Genomic DNA, 15,519 nt, shown 5'->3' on the forward strand with positions numbered 1-15,519 from the left:
AAGCTTTCCGAAAATCATATTGGCATCCCAGAACCTCGCTTTTTATAATATATATTTAGTTTCAAAGGATTGCAACCTAATAAGGGACTAGCGCCATTCGGTGGCGTTTTTACGGGACGCTTTTTTGGTGAGTTGTTTTTCCGCTTCAAGCGCGGACGCTTCGTTGGTGAGCCATTCAAAGCCGTTGGTGGCGCTCAGCTCTGGCGGGTGGAACAACCGCCGCGTGTCCACGGCATCATGGGCCACCGCCAGCTCGAGCACATCGCGCAAGAGCCGGCTCTTCATGTTGCGGTCTTCGATCGTGGTTGTGCTCAACGATGGCGACGCGTTCACCTAAATATATATATATATAGTACGTCGAGGAAAAATGAATATATGATTTCGGTCATCTAAATATATATTTGTATCACGTCATTTAAAAAAGAATTATTTCGTTCATCTACATATGTATATCACGTCGTGGAAAACATATATTTCGATATGGAAGTGTCATAGAAATATAGCTTGCAGGTTTGGATGGATTCGGATGGGTTTTAGAGTGTGTTTCTACTAGTACTGTACCTCGACCAACCATGGCTTGAGGTCGCTGTCGATGATAATGTCGTACCCGTAGCACTCAAAGCTGTGCACGTCGTTGATAATAACATTTTGCACGGCTTTCAACGAATGTAGCATGATGTTGTGGATCGCCGCGAGCATCTTGTCCGCTGCTCCCTGAATATATATATAGTACGTAGTATAAAATAATAATATATTTAAAAAGATATTTCACCAACGAGCCAAAACGAAAAAACACGGAAAAAGCCCACCATATATATATATATATTTATTTATATTATATACGAACGCGTTCAACCGTTTTCAACTACGCAATCGACAACAAACTGTCGAGTACTTGACCGTCCTCAATACATGTATATATAATAAATACATCCAACTAAAAACCAATAAAAGAGAGACGTAAAGAGCTCAAAACAGGTCGGAAATATATATAAGCAATTGTATTGCTTAGAGTATACATGCTGTTTTGCACTGTTCGTTACCCGTCCTCGTGTAGCTTCGACGTACAGCCGTAGATTATAAATATTCCACTTGCCGCCGTGCTTATTGTTGTAGTCTTCGTTGTGCTTTTGCACCGCCACGTTGGTCAAGTGCATGAACGGGTTGTCAATGTCGTCAATGTCGGACGAATACTTCACGTTGCAAAACCGTGCAAACCCTTCCGAATACACAAACGCCTAGACATATAAGTACGTACGTCACGGTAATTCGCCATATGTGTGCTGCTATCTATATATGTAATGATTGTTGCAGGAATATGGCGGCGTCCTTCAGTTACTACGCAGTATGATATATATATATATATATACTTCCAAGTATTTAATAACTGAAGGACGCCTATTATATGTTTGTATTACAAACGATCGAATATATATAATATATATATATATATATCGTTTAAATATATATATATTCGGTCGTTTGTAATATTATATCTACTTTTGGTATATATATATATATATTTACCAAAAGTAGATATAATATTACGATCGTTGCAATATATGTCTATTTTTGGAAATATATATATATATATATATATACATATTCGATCGTTTATAATACAATCATATCTATCAACTGCAGAGGAAATAGAGCGAAGTATGGAATGTATAGTTTATGTGTTTTTATTACCTGTAGGGGTCGATACGACGTCACGAGCACGTACATGCGCAGGTCGAACTTTTTGCCGCCAATAAGCAAAGGCGTTTCGATGTACCGCGACACGACGTAGCCTTCGACGGCTTTGGCATTGGCCCACTTTTTAATCTGCGATAGTTTGTTGATGATAAAGATGCCCTTGCCTTGCGCTTTCGAGCATGGCTTCATGATCCACATCACGTTCGGGTTGCGGCGGAACTCCTACCCATATCCATTGACATATCTTCGTTGTTGCTTTGAAACTTGTGCTGTACATGACTACTACTATGCCGAACTACTGGAGCTACCTCGACAAAGAGCGAGTAATCGCCAGGCAACGTGTACGTGACCGGGATAAAATCGAGCTTTTCAACGAGGGCCGGGTCTTTTTCCGCTTCCTTCTTGTACCTACACGGGTTATATTCAATGTAGCAGTAGTACTAGTGACTTGTACCTCTTGATGTTCTTAACCATGAGGTCCTTGCGCGTGAGCTCGTAATGATTGGGAAAGTGGTTGACGTACTGGCCGTCCGTCAGTCGCACGCCATTCTCTGGGTTGAACATGCTCTTGATGCTCTGCTTGTTGGCCCAGTAGATGTTCCAGTCGCTGCCTTCCGTCTTCTGCCACCCGCGCCGCTCAAAGTTCCACACTACCACGTGCTTCTCCGAGTCTACCTTCCATTTGAACTTGCGATTCATGCTGCCAAGATTTTTCAAAGTGACGTTTCGACCAAGTGGATTCGATGGATTTCATTGGCCATAAAACGCTGGTTCTATATCCTATCAACTACTACGAATTGTAGCATTGCAAACGTTAATATTAATAGTATTTTTCGTATTTTTCTATTTTTCTTGTGTGTGGCAAATACAAATACCTTTATCGCTGCAAGAAAAAGATAAGATTATAAGGGTTTCGTAGACATTTCGTAAACCCCTCATTATCTCTAAATATAATATTAATAATATTGATAGTATTTTTCTTACTATTAATAAGTATAATTAGTAAATATATCATTAATAATATTAATAGTATTTTTCTTACTATTAAAATAGTAAGAAAAATACTTACAGTTAGTAAATAAAAAATTGGCGCCAATTGGTGGTGAATTGAAGTTGCAGGCCTTCTAAACTACTCCAAATCGTCAATGTACTACCCCGTTTGGTCGACACAACCTACCGCACAGTACGTATATCACCATCTACTACTACATGTGTACACTCATGACGATTCCTGGTCCAGTAGTGTGCCCAAACTCTCACATGATTGCCAAGGTGAGCTCAAGAGGTGTTGTGTTACTTAACGTTTTTCAAAGTACCGGTATAATTGGACCACATACAATCCCAGTTCATAGTCCATTGACCACCAAAATGTGAATCTTTCCCGTGGGGGCCACATTGGCAGTGTTGAACCATATCAACGACGTTGCCGCCGCTTTAAAACATCCAAGGATGCTCGTTTCATGCCCAGGCGTTTCGTCGTCATCTTGCATCAGCCCTTCCACGCGGCACAGCTGCAGATCCTTTGCGTCGCAGGTGATGGTTCTGTGGTTGTCTGTCTTGATCAGCTGGTTGAGACCCCCCACAGTGGCTGGAGCTGCAGTGTTTACCGGGAAAGGACCATCCTCGCCCACGACGACGCACAACACGGCGAACATCGTTATAATTGGAATGCGTTTGAATGCAACAAGCAATTGGCGATGCTCACCCGACTAAACAGCTTCAATTTATTGCGTTCTGGCCAGCGCTTCGTGTTACTTGCGTCGGACTTTTCATTGGGATACTCCATCAAGACGTGATTATTATGCCGGACGTTCACTTTGGACGGATCGAACTATTCTCCTATCGACCACATCACAGGCATTTTGGTTTTGTCAAAGCATTCCAAGGACGCTCGTGGCATGTCAACAGAGATCCATTTGTGCCACAGCTGCGCATCGTCGCCTTGCAAAATGAGGTTGTCGACGCTGTACAGTCGCAACTATGTCGCATTCAACTCCAACTTTGTTGTTTGCTGGATCTTGACTTTGAGATCGCCGGCGGTCTCGCAATGTTCGATCGTCACGGAGAAAGGACTCCCTCACCAACCTTGACGCACAACAGGTTGGGCATGTTTGGAAATGCACGTTGGGCGGCAATTCCGATTTCAAATTAGCCTGTCATTCATGGGCCAATCAATCTGTTAACGTTATGGTAGTAATTATTTACTCGGCCAACAGCATTCACAAGTTTTGATATGCATCCTCCGAATGATGTGAAGTGACGCTGTTTATGTTCCGGTGTAACGCTACTTAGTACATGTCCCCTCCACCCCATGGACTATTTAACGTTGGACAATACCCTTCCATAGCGATCGAACTCCATGCATATACTGTAATACAAGTTCCCCAAACACATGACTTTTTCGAGTGGGAGCCACGTTCACTACTATAGGTCAACCCATCGCGAGATCAACGACGTAGTCCAAAGGATTCCATGAAGGCTTATGTTTCGTATGCAGGGGGTCCCGTTATCCGTCCAGGGCTCCCCCCTGCCACGCAACGGGGCAATAGTGTAGGACATGGGCGTCGCTATTAAGCGTTACGGATTTCGTTTGCTTGAGCTTGTGTTTTAAAGCCCCTCACGGTGTGCGCAGCAGGTTTTTCCACACCGACGACGACACGCACAGTTTGAGCACCACGTTTGGAGTACAATATACGGCGTTGGAAATGGACAAGTCTCTGAGTTAAGTTGACCGAATCAATTCATTGACACAGCACTTTGTAGCCCCAAATGGTAGTGCCGCCCCCCCGCCAAACACCTGCGAATTCCGCCCTTGGTGAGTAGGGTTTGAACTTTGTGTACAGCCCGATGTTGTTGATCATTGCAATTATCAAGAATGATTGCTCAGATTCATCTCTAACGTTATCTAGTACTACAATGTACTACCGTTAGTCGTGGCAACCGTTGTAAAACCGATGCATCTTGACGTTAGCACCCTTAACTTTCCACGTCTGTTAGAACGCCCAAAACGTGACTTGTTCCATCAAAGGTTCGATATATAAACCGTCGTCGCCCCAATTCTTTTACGACGTTGCTGCCATTTTTAGTTTGGTTGTTTGCCATGCGTGACTCGGAGTACGTGGTACGTTCTCGTTCCCCCATGGTGGCCAATGCAGTATTACGATTTCACATGGACGTCAACTGCATCATGTAGACGTGGAAACGAGATGGGGAAGTGAAGATTCGTCGCGGCCCAGACGGCTCCGTGGCAGGAAAGCAACCCACGACAGTCGTCGCCATGTTTCAAGAAACAGTTCGAAAGCACGGTGACGACGGCGCGTTGTACACGAAAAAGGACGGCGAATGGTAACTAATTGTAACTAGTACTACTAGTAGAGATTACCACATCGGAGCCAACTCAACGCACGTGTTGGTAGGAAAATCCTTACGTGGAACCAATACCACGCAAAGTGCATGGCGTTTGCCAAGAGTCTACTCTCGCTCGGGTTTGATCGGTTTGACGCAGTGAGCATCATTGGGTTCAACTCGGCCGAATGGACAATTGCGGACCTCGGGTGCATCCTCGCTGGGGGACTCGCTGCCGGCATTTACTCGACCAACAGCGCCGACGCCGCCAAGTACATTGCTGGTCATTCGCAAGCTCGGGTCGTAGTCTGTGACAACGTCGGACAGCTCGAGAAAATGGCGTCCGTGGCCGCGGAATTGCCGCAGTTGAAGGCTCTGGTCGTGTACAACGCGACAGTTCCGATCGGATTTCAATGTCCGGTGCCGTGCTACAGTTTCGATGACTTTTTGGCCCTTGGCATGGAGGTCGACGGTGCAGAGTTGGAGGCGCGGATGACTGGGCAGCGGCCGGGGCACTGCTGCACCCTCATTTACACGAGCGGGACAACAGGCAACCCCAAAGCCGTGATGGTCTCCCACGACAACATCACGTGGACGCTGCACTCGATGCTCGAGCTGTTTGTCGACGATCCATTCACACATTTGGACCGCCTTGTGAGCTACTTGCCGCTATCCCACGTCGCAGCCCAGCTGATTGACATCCACTTGCCCATGGCGACTGGCGCGAAAGTGTACTTTGCACAGCCGGATGCATTAAAAGGATCGCTAGGGCAGACGCTAAAGGAGGTGCGGCCCACGCGATTCCTCGGCGTACCCCGTGTGTGGGAGAAGATTGCAGAGAAATTGTGGGAGATTGGCAAGACCACGAAAGGCATGAAACTGCGCATTGCCACGTGGGCCAAAGGGATTGGCTCGCAAAAGACGCAGCTGGCCCAATACGGTGAGGCGGGCGGCGTACCGTGTGGCTACGGCTGCGCCAACGCGATCGTGTTGGGCAAGATCAAGGCGGCGTTGGGGCTGGATCAGTGCCGGTTGTGCGTTGTGGTACTCAATCGCTGTGGTTATCTATCCTATGTTGTTTTGATGCACTCATGAGGATTGGCACGATTTTGGGTAGGCAGCGGCGCCGATGAGTTCAGACATTATCCAGTACTTTGGATCCCTGGACATTCAAATTTTTGAATTGTTTGGTCAGAGCGAGTCCACGGGTCCGTCATCGACGTGTGTTGCTGGCAATTGGAAGATTGGCAGTGTGGGCAAGTTGATTCCTGGCACAGAGTGGATGGTCGATGCCACGAATCATGAGCTGTTGCTGCGAGGTCGGAATGTCATGATGGGGTACTTGGGCATGGAAAACGAGACCAACGCCACGATCAACTCGGATGGGTGGCTGCACACTGGCGACTGCGCCAAGGTAGACGACAGCCAGTTTGGGTACATTACTGGTCGAATCAAGGAATTGATCATCACGGCGGGCGGGGAAAACGTCCCCCCCGTGCTTCTCGAAGACGCATTGAAAGAAGAACTGCCGTTGCTGTCGAATGTGATGGTCGTGGGCGACAAGCGCAAGTTTCTGGCGGCGTTGCTCACATTTCGCGTGCAAGTGGACGGTGACGGCGTGCCCACGACCAAATTGGACAAGAAGGCGCTGGAAATCATGGCCTCACTCAACTCCGTCGCGACCACTACCGCTGAAGCCAAAGAGTGCGAAAAGGTCAAGGCGTACATCGCCCATGGTCTCAAGAAGGCCAACGGCCGCGCCACGTCACGCGCCCAAACCATCGCCAAGACTTATGTACTGGAGCAGGACTTCAGCTTGGGCGGCGGCGAGCTCACCCCCACGCTCAAACTCAAGCGTCGGATGGTCGTGGACAAGTATGCTGCCGTGATTGAAGCCATTTATTCTGATGCGAGCGGCGACTAATACTCAATACAACTTTCGCATATCTCCGTGGCGTCTTTTGTATCGTTGAATAAGTCCAAAGCTAGCTTATGAACAGTAAATAGTATTCAAAACAAGTTGGTGGAGATTGATATATATCATTGGGAGGCCTGCTGAGCTTTGGCGCGCAACTCGTGGAGCATTTTCTGCTGATGCGGCGGCAGGGCAGCAACTTTGTCGGGGGGTAGGTCCAGTGCCTGGTGATACTTTTTTGAAAACTCTACGAGTTCGCGGTGGGCTTTGGGCAATTTGTCCATCTGACTGCGGGGAAGCTTCATGAGTTTGGCGAGAATGGCCGCTTGTGCCGTTGGTTGTTGTGGATGATAGGATGTTCGGGCTTCTGGCGGAGGTTCTGGGGTGGGTCCAACAAACGGTGGTGGTGGCTTTGATGGCAGCCCCTTTTCCGGCCCTTGGACAGCAAGCATGCTCAGAGTGCCACGTATGTCGTCGCCGAAATCAGCCAGCGATTGCACTGGACACTGATTGGACGACTCTAGAGGAACAGTGGGGGGCAATGCTTTTTGTTGGCGCAAGTCTTGAACGCGCATCGCAACCTTCTTCCGAGCCAACATAACAAACGGCGACGCCGCCACCGACCCCTAAACAGGACTGGATTATCGCCACCCCAAGGGAGAAATAAATATACACAAGAATATTAGGATATTCCTTCCAACTTGTACCAAGATGCCACGGGTGTACTTGGCGTCAATGTAGTCTGCCAACTGCTTCGGATGTACAATCGTAGAGTCTACCGGTAGATTTAATTGGAGGGACAGTGCTAATGTCAGTTTCTGGGCATGTCGTTGCTATAGGCGTCGTCATGTGTTACCTCGAAATCGGTGTCGTTCAAAGGCCTCGATATCGTCGGCGACCGCTTTTAGCACATTCCGTGCAGTGGCATCTACGACGTGTATATCCATAAAAAACATAAGCACCAGTCCAGTTTCATGTCAACGTACCTGATTCGTGCGTCGTCAGAACGGAAGGAGGTGAAGTGTCGACTGTGGTTTGATTGCTTGGAATACTAGCTACAGTCGGCAACAGGAGTTTGCTTGGTGGTTCCTGTGACGAATCGCCTTGCTAACAGTGTTAACATCAAATGTCAATGCCAAACATGTACCTAGTGAGCATGTAAATAAATATATGTCTTTAGTAACCTCTGGGGGCTGGTTCGAAGGTGCCAAGAGACCGGAAAACACCCGTCGGAGGGGATTGTGATGGTCATGATGGAGCCGTTCCGAGTGCTTTGGCTGCAACTCCGTCGTCTCGGACTTGTATTTCCAAGGCTCTGGTTTGGAGTCTGTGACAACGGGGTGGTGGCTGTAGCACAGGGCACTGTTCGCCCGCGAGTGTTGAATTTGCTTGAGGGTTTCATCGAGCAAGAACAGCGTGGGCATGTCGTCCGAGTGGTAAGTCGAGTGCGGGCCAGCTGACGGGGTAGTGTCGATGAAAGTAGCGTTCTTGCTTTGAAACACCGAGTCCGCCACATCAAATAGGCTACCCATATGACACGATCGTCTACAGTACGGAAGAGAGGAGTTGATTGGAAAGCACGAAGCCAGCGCTTGCTGCAAGTATATTATCACGGCGTGGCTATGAATAGATTAGTTTTCATGCCCCAAAGATGCAAAAATAGCCACTTCAAACACTGCCGCTTCCACAGCGACGACATCTTCTGCGACGACAGCGACTGGGGCTTCATGTCGACGTTAACGTCTACTCAAATGAATGTCAAGCGAAGTTCTACAAGGGTCCACGGTCCCCCTGGTGGCGCATCCCAGCTCACGTTTGGTACCCCTATTTTGTTCGTTTGAATGCTCACGGAGCGCCTGTTGTCCCTAGGACCGGGTGGCTTCGGCTCCAGTGCCCCCCCTCCAGAACCAGAGGCCGATGCCGAGTTGCGCGACTGTGGGGGCCTCCCGCAAACTGCGCAGCAACCCCGCGCAGACTTTATTCCACAGAAACCTGTCTTCACACCCTCGACTCAACGCGGCTCTACCGCTTACCCCATCAACAACAATCAAAACCAACAGCAACTCCAGCAGCAATTCCAGCAACAAAGGCCCCCGCCTACGGGCTATTCGTACCTACCGCCCAGTGGGGGACCCCCGCCGAGCACCAGCGGGGGACGAGGGGTGTATGGGGGCAACCAGCCCCCGGGCCAGTTCATTGCAGACTCGCGGCCTTCCACGACTGGATCGGGGTGGGGAAAGGCAGCACAACCACCGTTGACATCGTCAAAGCGCGACCAAAACTGGGAACGAAAACGGCGCCAATGGCTGGCCCGGAAGAATGGAGGCGGTTCTTCTGGTGGGTACTCTAGCGGGTCGAGTTTTGTGCCCAGCACAGCTGGAGGTGGGTACGACAACCCGCCATCGCCGCTGTCCAAGTTGTTGCACAACGTCAACATCGGCGGCAGTGGCCAAGAGTTTCAAATGCCACCCCGCACCCAGCAATCGTCGTACCAGCAACTACCGCAACAACTTCAACCCCCTCGCACAGCCATGTATCCAGACACGGCGCAGTATGGACACCAAGGAGCCCACCAGCAACAGCAGCTACCCCCTCGGACTCAGCAATCTTCCTCGTATCAACAGATGGAGCCTCCGCGCACATCATCGTCATCGTATAACCAAGACAGCTACAGAGGGGGGGCGCCGCCCACGGGGTACACACGCCAAGGCGCGTATCCCGACAATTATGGAAAACAACCCAGCAACGTGTTTCAGAACACCGGTGCAGCTCAATTCTCCCAACCGCCTCCTCAAGCGAACAACAATCGAATGATGACCGGCAGTGTGCCAAGCACAGCGGCATCCGGGCGATCTGTCCGACAAGCCCCGGGTGGCACCTCCAACTGGTCACCGTACAGCTAACCGAACGCGCCAGTACATTGAATACATTCTTGTGGTATGGGTAGTTGGTTCATCAATGGTACTGTACAGTGAGATGCTAAATAAAACTACAGTAAGGCTGTAACGATCGCACGTTCGACCACTAAAGATCTAACGAGATTCTTAACTGCCTGTCAATTGTGTAACGGTTGGGGGATTTTGAAACGTCACCAGATGTCCACGTTAACTGCCATTCCCTTATCCAGTGATTTGATTGGTGGATATCAAGTGGTGCGGCAAATTGGGCCAATCATAAACTGCGCCAGCTCCAAACCGTTGAATTCGGCACCAGTTATTTCCCGTTGGCAGCGTTACGTTTGAAGGTTTTAAAATGCAAGCGTCTGAACCATCTTTGTCATCGTATACTAGATATTTGTATATTGAATAAAACCTTTGGAAAATAAATTAAAAATCGACATGGCCGTCACTCTCGAAAGCCACCGTTACTTGGTAACTCCCCTCGTCTTTTAAATATTGGGTCATGATTAGGTTTCAGTATGCTCTTGAAACGGACGATTAAAAAAAGATTTCGCCAACGAACTGAACCACGAGCATCCTTCCCATTTTTGACGTGGAACTGGAAGAAACCGCCGAAGGAGAGGCAACAACCAGGCGGAGTCAGCACACCCCAGTCACCCACACGCCAACCCCCGATCCTCCTTCACGTACGTACCCTCCAGGGACCGAGGACAGCCCATCGGTCCTTCCTCCTCTATGCGCTCCGTCGTCCTCATCGTGTCTGTGTAGCCTTCGCAGTTTCACCGTCGACCACCTGCTTCTCTCACACCATGTCGTCTGAAGAAACCCAAGTACGCAAGAACAAGCTGTTGAATCAAGCGCGATCGGCGTTGGAAGCGCTGCAGAACGAGTTTGGTCACAACGAGAAGCTCCTGTCCACGACGGACACGAACAACTCTGCCGCCATCGAAGTCCTCGCGAGTCAGATGAACCACATCGTCGAAGCAAACACCCACGACAACAACGACGATCAGAACGCGCCGATGAATGGTCAGCAACAACAGCCGCCGCCACCACCACCACCACAACTCGCATCATCACCGTCCACGCCGTCGTCCGCCGCCGCGACGGTCGTAGTTCCCTCACCCGTAGCCACCGCCACCGCCACCGTCACCACCACCCCAGGCAGCGAAACAACCAACGACGGCTTTGAAATGCAGTTCCTTCGCGCCAAAGTCGCGCAGCAAGAAGACACGCTCAAACACTTGCTCCGCAACGAAAGCGTGGTCCACGAACAGATGCAGCAACTCCAAAACAGCGTGCTGTCGTTGCGCCAGGACCTGTGTCGCGTGCTCGGGCTCGCGGAAACATCTGCAGCCGCCCCCGCCCACGACGATCACCTCCATCATCCCCTTCCTCATCCTCCGCGCTACACCACTCCTGGCGGGTACCCAGACAGCGACGACGACGGCTCGTCTGGCGCATCCACCGCGTCCAGCCCCACGGGATTCTCTCCGCCCGGACCTGCCAAGAAGCCCTCGTCTTCGAAACGCGTGCGCGGGATGCCGAAAGGCCCGTCCAAGCAGGCGCTGTTGCAAGCTCAGCATCGCTTTGGCCACGACCCCGTGGTTTCTGCAGTGCTACTGCAGGCCAACCAGCAACACCAGCAGCAGCTCCACCAGCAGCTCCACCAGCTCCGCCATGGCCTCGTGGACGACGGCAAGGCCGGCATCCTCAAGCGCGAAGACAACCAAGAAGGCGAAGACCATGAAGACGAAAACGACTCGACGGCGTCGCAGTCTCCGCGGCGCAAGCGCTCCAAGCTAACCATGATAAACAACAAGCTGGGAAAACGACCGTGGACGGCGCTGGAAGACCAGGAGCTCGCGGTTGCCGTGCAGTCGTCCGGAGCGAGCGACTGGTCCGCTATCTCGCTGCTGCTGCCAGGTCGGTGCGGCAAGCAGTGCCGCGAGCGATGGGTCAACCACCTGAGTCCGTCGGTGAACAAGGAGGCGTGGACTGAAGAGGAGGACGACTTGATCTTCAAGACTCGGGACCGTATCGGCAACCACTGGGCCGACATCGCGAGGCTGCTGCCTGGCCGCACGGACAACGCGGTCAAGAACCGGTTCTACTCGACCATGCGCCGCCGATTGAGGCAGCAGCGCGCTGGCGTCCGCCAGAAGAACAGCACGGGAAAGGAGTTCTCGGGGGTGGGAGACCCATAACACGACCAAGACTTGCGGGCCTAACTCAATAAACAGACACTGGAGAAAGAGATGGTGTTTTTGGTTTCCCAAGACGTGGTGGCGGTCGTACATATATAGTTACTAGGTTGGGTTGTTGCTCATGCTTGGTGATAGATACAGTAGTACTACTAGTAGTAGTACAGTACAACGAAGGGTACGTAGTAGCATAGTAGTAGTAGGTGCGTACGTACTAGTACGTTGGAAGTGGCTCAGCTGAGTTTGTATATCAGGTCGTGAGAAATTAAGCCGTAATGACGATAGAACTGCACCAGCCAAACACCCGATATACTATGTATATAGTACTACTGTAGTACTACTATTATAGTAGTACTATTAATAGTACTACATGTAGACTTGATAATCGTATACTGTACTGTATGCAAGGCAACGAAGAGTACTGTACTCCAGAGTACTATTAGTACTACTACTAGTACTATGTTGGCCTAAAATATTCTTATCAATATTATGATTATATATATTTGGAATTCCATATTCGTTGGTTGAAAGGCCAATCTTACTATTTTTTGTGAGTCCAGGGTTGAATTGCGGTTGAAGTTGCATGCAGTAACCATATTGAAGAGAGTGTGACTGTCTCATGGTCATTCTCATGAACGAACTTGACATTGTAATGGAATGGCCTTGGAGCTAAGCACGTCCTCCCATATGCCGCCCCTGCATATTCAACGACAGCATGCCGCCCTGCATATTCAACGACAGCATGCCGCCGAACATGCTGCATATCAAGGCATAGCAACTACCTGTACGAGCATTTAGCATTGGTATGAGAGTGAGTGAGTGTGAAATTCAAATGGAGAGTGCACCGAATTGGACTTCATTTGCCATTCTTAGCCGCCATGTTGACTTCGCTCGCCCGCCGGTCCGCTACGATCTCCCGCCACGTACCTGCATCTCCTTGTCACCACCAGCGCCAGGCCTAACATGACTCCTTCTTTGTAGGCTTTGAGCTCGTCTCGCGCCGCCTTCTCCACCACGGCGCCGTTGGATTTGTACTCGCCCACGGAAGAGCACCAAGCGCTGCGCGAAATGCTGCGATCGTTCGTGGCGCAAAAGGTGGAGCCGCAAGCGCTCGAGTTCAACCGCGCCGAGAAGTTCAACGTCGATCTGTTCCGTGAACTGGGCGAGTTGGGGCTGTTGGGGATCACGGTGCCTGAAAAGTACGGCGGCTCCGGCATGGACGCGCTGGCCGCGGTCATCGCGCACGAAGAGTTGAGTTCATCCGACCCGGCATTCTGCCTCTCGTTCCTTGCGCACTCGATGCTGTTTGCCAACAACTTGGCGCGCAACGGCAACGACGCGCAATGCGCCAAGTACGTTGGATTATTCCCTGTCGTTGATTGGTCCCAACGAACGCTCTGATTGGTCCATTGGTGACATGGCTTGTCTGTGATTGGCTAGAGAATAGATTATTTTATTTCCCGGCCATTGTGCTTTCAAGGGTGGTAAATTGGGTATTTTCGGTAGATTCGACTGTAAATCTACCTGAAATAATCGGTGAGACGTTATTTTACTTGGAACTAAATATACCCATTTTGACTACTATTGTGCTTTCGAGTGAAATTTCGTTGTGTTGTGGTTTCTCGTTGAAATTTAAATCGATTTGATTGGCTACCTCAGATGAGCTCAAAATTATTAGCCAATCAAAACCTACTCAATGAAATTCAACAACCAATCAGATCGATTGTGGATCGGTTTGGTCGGCGCGATTCGATTGCACCCCCTCCCCAAATTTGTATATCAAATCAATAATGTTGAACTCTTTGTGAAACCGGATACGCCTACAATTTGATTGGTCGAATGTTGGCAATACACCGGATACATCCACCTGCAATTTGATTGGTCGAAAAGGTCTTTTTTTCGAACCTTTCATTGGCTACTTTCGTCGATTCAACCATTTTGAAATCACTATCATTTTTCACATATCTTTCTCATAGGTACCTTCCCGCCGCGTCGTCTGGCGAAGCCATCTGCGGCATGGCTATGAGCGAGCCGGCTGTCGGCACGGACGTCCTCGGCATGAAGACGACCGCCGTCAAGCGCGGCGACGAGTACATTTTGAACGGGACCAAGATGTGGATCACCAACGGCGCCATCAACGACACCGACTTGGGCGACACATTTCTTGTGTATGCGCGCACGGGAAACAGCGGCAACGCGCGCGAGGACTTCTCCAGTTTCATAGTAGAAAAGGGCTTTGAGGGGTTTTCACTGGGCCAGCGCATCAAGGACAAGTGCGGCATGCGGGCGAGTATGACGGCCGAACTCGTGTTTGAAAACTGCAGAGTTCCGGCGGAAAACTTGGTAAAATTTACTACTAGATAGATAAATATTCGAAACGCAAAAACCACTTTGACTCATGGGATGATTACTGTACACGTAGATTGGCAAAGAAGGATCGGCCGTGCTGTGCATGATGCGCAACTTGGAAATCGAACGTGTGACCTTGGCGGCGATGAGTTTGGGGATTGCGCGGCGGTCGATTGAAGTTATGAATGCTTATGCCAAGGTAGGTCCTATTTACGACACTATATCAGCCGATGAATCGCTCTTCATACGGAAAAGGTTGTGGGCGAATACGATGGGTCAACGGACAGGAGTAGTTTTTCAACCATATTTTAGTATTATTATGATTATTAGGTTTAAACAAACAGGTTTGTGATTTACAATTTATCAAGCACATCTTCGGTTATTTATTACGAAGAGTCAAAGAATTGTGAGTTTTTTTGTCGATTTGATACAAATTTGGGGAGGGTGCAATCGAATCGCGCCAAACTGATCCACAATAGATCTGATTGGTTGAATTTCATTGAGAAGGTTTTGATTGGCTAATAAGTTTGAGCTCATCTGAGGTAGCCAATCAAATCGATATAAGTTCCAACGAGAAACCACGCCACAACACAATGAAATTTCACTCGAAAGCACAATATGTATCCATCATATTTATTATATTATTATTTTAACTGAGTGAACGAACAGGATTTTGAATTATTCGTTTCCAGTGTATTTTAGATTTTTAGTGATTTTACTGTTTCAACTGAGAAGATAGTGATTTATTATTTGTGAAAAGATTTGTTTTTGTTATTACTATTTTGTCAACGAACGGGCTTTTGAGTTACTACTTCAAAAAAGTATGATTTCTCAAATAGATTATATTGTTAATATTATGAATTCTAATGTTCGGGTTTATATTGGTAGGAACGCACTGCGTTTGGAAAGCCGTTGAACTACTTCGGTCAAATCCAACAGAACATTTCAACGTCATATGCGCAATACAAGGCTGGACGGGCATATGTGTACGACACGGCGCGGTAAGATTTATATATATATATATATATATAGTTATATATATCCTAATATTTTATATATTTACGTATGTTGGGATTAAAACATGGTGTGGAGTTAGGTTGATGCAATT

At 48.9% G+C, this 15,519-nt stretch overlaps 7 protein-coding genes across 9 annotated transcripts; 4 read left to right on the top strand and 3 right to left on the bottom strand.

Moving 5' to 3' along the window:
- Positions 1 to 34: 34 nt before the first annotated feature.
- On the bottom strand, positions 35 to 2,406 carry H257_17066. Of its 2 annotated transcripts, XM_009845722.1 has the most exons (6): positions 2,153 to 2,406; positions 2,007 to 2,106; positions 1,693 to 1,920; positions 1,044 to 1,238; positions 562 to 714; positions 35 to 333 (listed from the first exon to the last, which is right to left on the bottom strand). In XM_009845722.1, the coding sequence occupies exons 1-6, from the start codon at positions 2,395 to 2,397 to the stop codon at positions 88 to 90; spliced, it is 1,167 nt and encodes a 388-aa protein (XP_009844024.1). In that variant the 5' UTR covers positions 2,398 to 2,406; the 3' UTR covers positions 35 to 87. The 2 variants fall into 2 exon arrangements, with proteins under 2 accessions (XP_009844024.1, XP_009844023.1); XM_009845721.1 differs by having other exon boundaries at positions 562 to 1,238.
- Positions 2,407 to 3,044: 638 nt separating this feature from the next.
- Positions 3,045 to 3,439, bottom strand: H257_17067 (hypothetical protein; the record flags this gene model as incomplete). Its single annotated transcript, XM_009845723.1, has 1 exon — positions 3,045 to 3,439. Exon 1 carries the CDS (start codon positions 3,351 to 3,353, stop codon positions 3,045 to 3,047), a length of 309 nt encoding a protein of 102 aa, XP_009844025.1. The 5' UTR covers positions 3,354 to 3,439.
- A 1,251-nt stretch (positions 3,440 to 4,690) lies between these two features.
- Positions 4,691 to 6,993, top strand: H257_17068. 2 transcript variants are annotated; one of them, XM_009845724.1, is made up of 5 exons: positions 4,691 to 4,726; positions 4,785 to 4,819; positions 4,892 to 5,043; positions 5,115 to 6,087; positions 6,161 to 6,993. In XM_009845724.1, exons 2-5 carry the CDS (start codon positions 4,799 to 4,801, stop codon positions 6,965 to 6,967), a joined length of 1,953 nt encoding a protein of 650 aa, XP_009844026.1. In that variant the 5' UTR covers positions 4,691 to 4,726; positions 4,785 to 4,798; the 3' UTR covers positions 6,968 to 6,993. The 2 variants fall into 2 exon arrangements, with proteins under 2 accessions (XP_009844026.1, XP_009844027.1); XM_009845725.1 differs by lacking the exon at positions 4,691 to 4,726 and having other exon boundaries at positions 4,727 to 4,819.
- A 36-nt stretch (positions 6,994 to 7,029) lies between these two features.
- On the bottom strand, positions 7,030 to 8,575 carry H257_17069 (hypothetical protein). The gene is made up of 5 exons (XM_009845726.1): positions 8,143 to 8,575; positions 7,945 to 8,065; positions 7,815 to 7,886; positions 7,666 to 7,733; positions 7,030 to 7,584 (listed from the first exon to the last, which is right to left on the bottom strand). The coding sequence occupies exons 1-5, from the start codon at positions 8,488 to 8,490 to the stop codon at positions 7,084 to 7,086; spliced, it is 1,110 nt and encodes a 369-aa protein (XP_009844028.1). The 5' UTR covers positions 8,491 to 8,575; the 3' UTR covers positions 7,030 to 7,083.
- A 23-nt stretch (positions 8,576 to 8,598) lies between these two features.
- Positions 8,599 to 9,968, top strand: H257_17070 (hypothetical protein; the record flags this gene model as incomplete). The annotated part of the gene is made up of 2 exons (XM_009845727.1): positions 8,599 to 8,776; positions 8,828 to 9,968. 2 exons carry the CDS (start codon positions 8,599 to 8,601, stop codon positions 9,859 to 9,861), a joined length of 1,212 nt encoding a protein of 403 aa, XP_009844029.1. The 3' UTR covers positions 9,862 to 9,968.
- Positions 9,969 to 10,416: 448 nt separating this feature from the next.
- Positions 10,417 to 12,138, top strand: H257_17071 (hypothetical protein). Its single transcript, XM_009845728.1, has 2 exons — positions 10,417 to 10,544; positions 10,627 to 12,138. Exon 2 carries the CDS (start codon positions 10,668 to 10,670, stop codon positions 12,063 to 12,065), a length of 1,398 nt encoding a protein of 465 aa, XP_009844030.1. The 5' UTR covers positions 10,417 to 10,544; positions 10,627 to 10,667; the 3' UTR covers positions 12,066 to 12,138.
- Positions 12,139 to 12,940: 802 nt separating this feature from the next.
- Positions 12,941 to 15,416, top strand: H257_17072 (hypothetical protein; the record flags this gene model as incomplete). Its single annotated transcript, XM_009845729.1, has 5 exons — positions 12,941 to 12,985; positions 13,044 to 13,414; positions 14,039 to 14,405; positions 14,485 to 14,610; positions 15,300 to 15,416. The coding sequence occupies 5 exons, from the start codon at positions 12,941 to 12,943 to the stop codon at positions 15,414 to 15,416; spliced, it is 1,026 nt and encodes a 341-aa protein (XP_009844031.1).
- Between the last annotated feature and the right edge of the window lie 103 nt (positions 15,417 to 15,519).

Source organism: Aphanomyces astaci (genome assembly GCF_000520075.1).
Source record: "Aphanomyces astaci strain APO3 unplaced genomic scaffold supercont1.97, whole genome shotgun sequence".
NCBI classification, from domain to species: Eukaryota; Oomycota; class Saprolegniomycetes; order Saprolegniales; family Verrucalvaceae; genus Aphanomyces; species Aphanomyces astaci.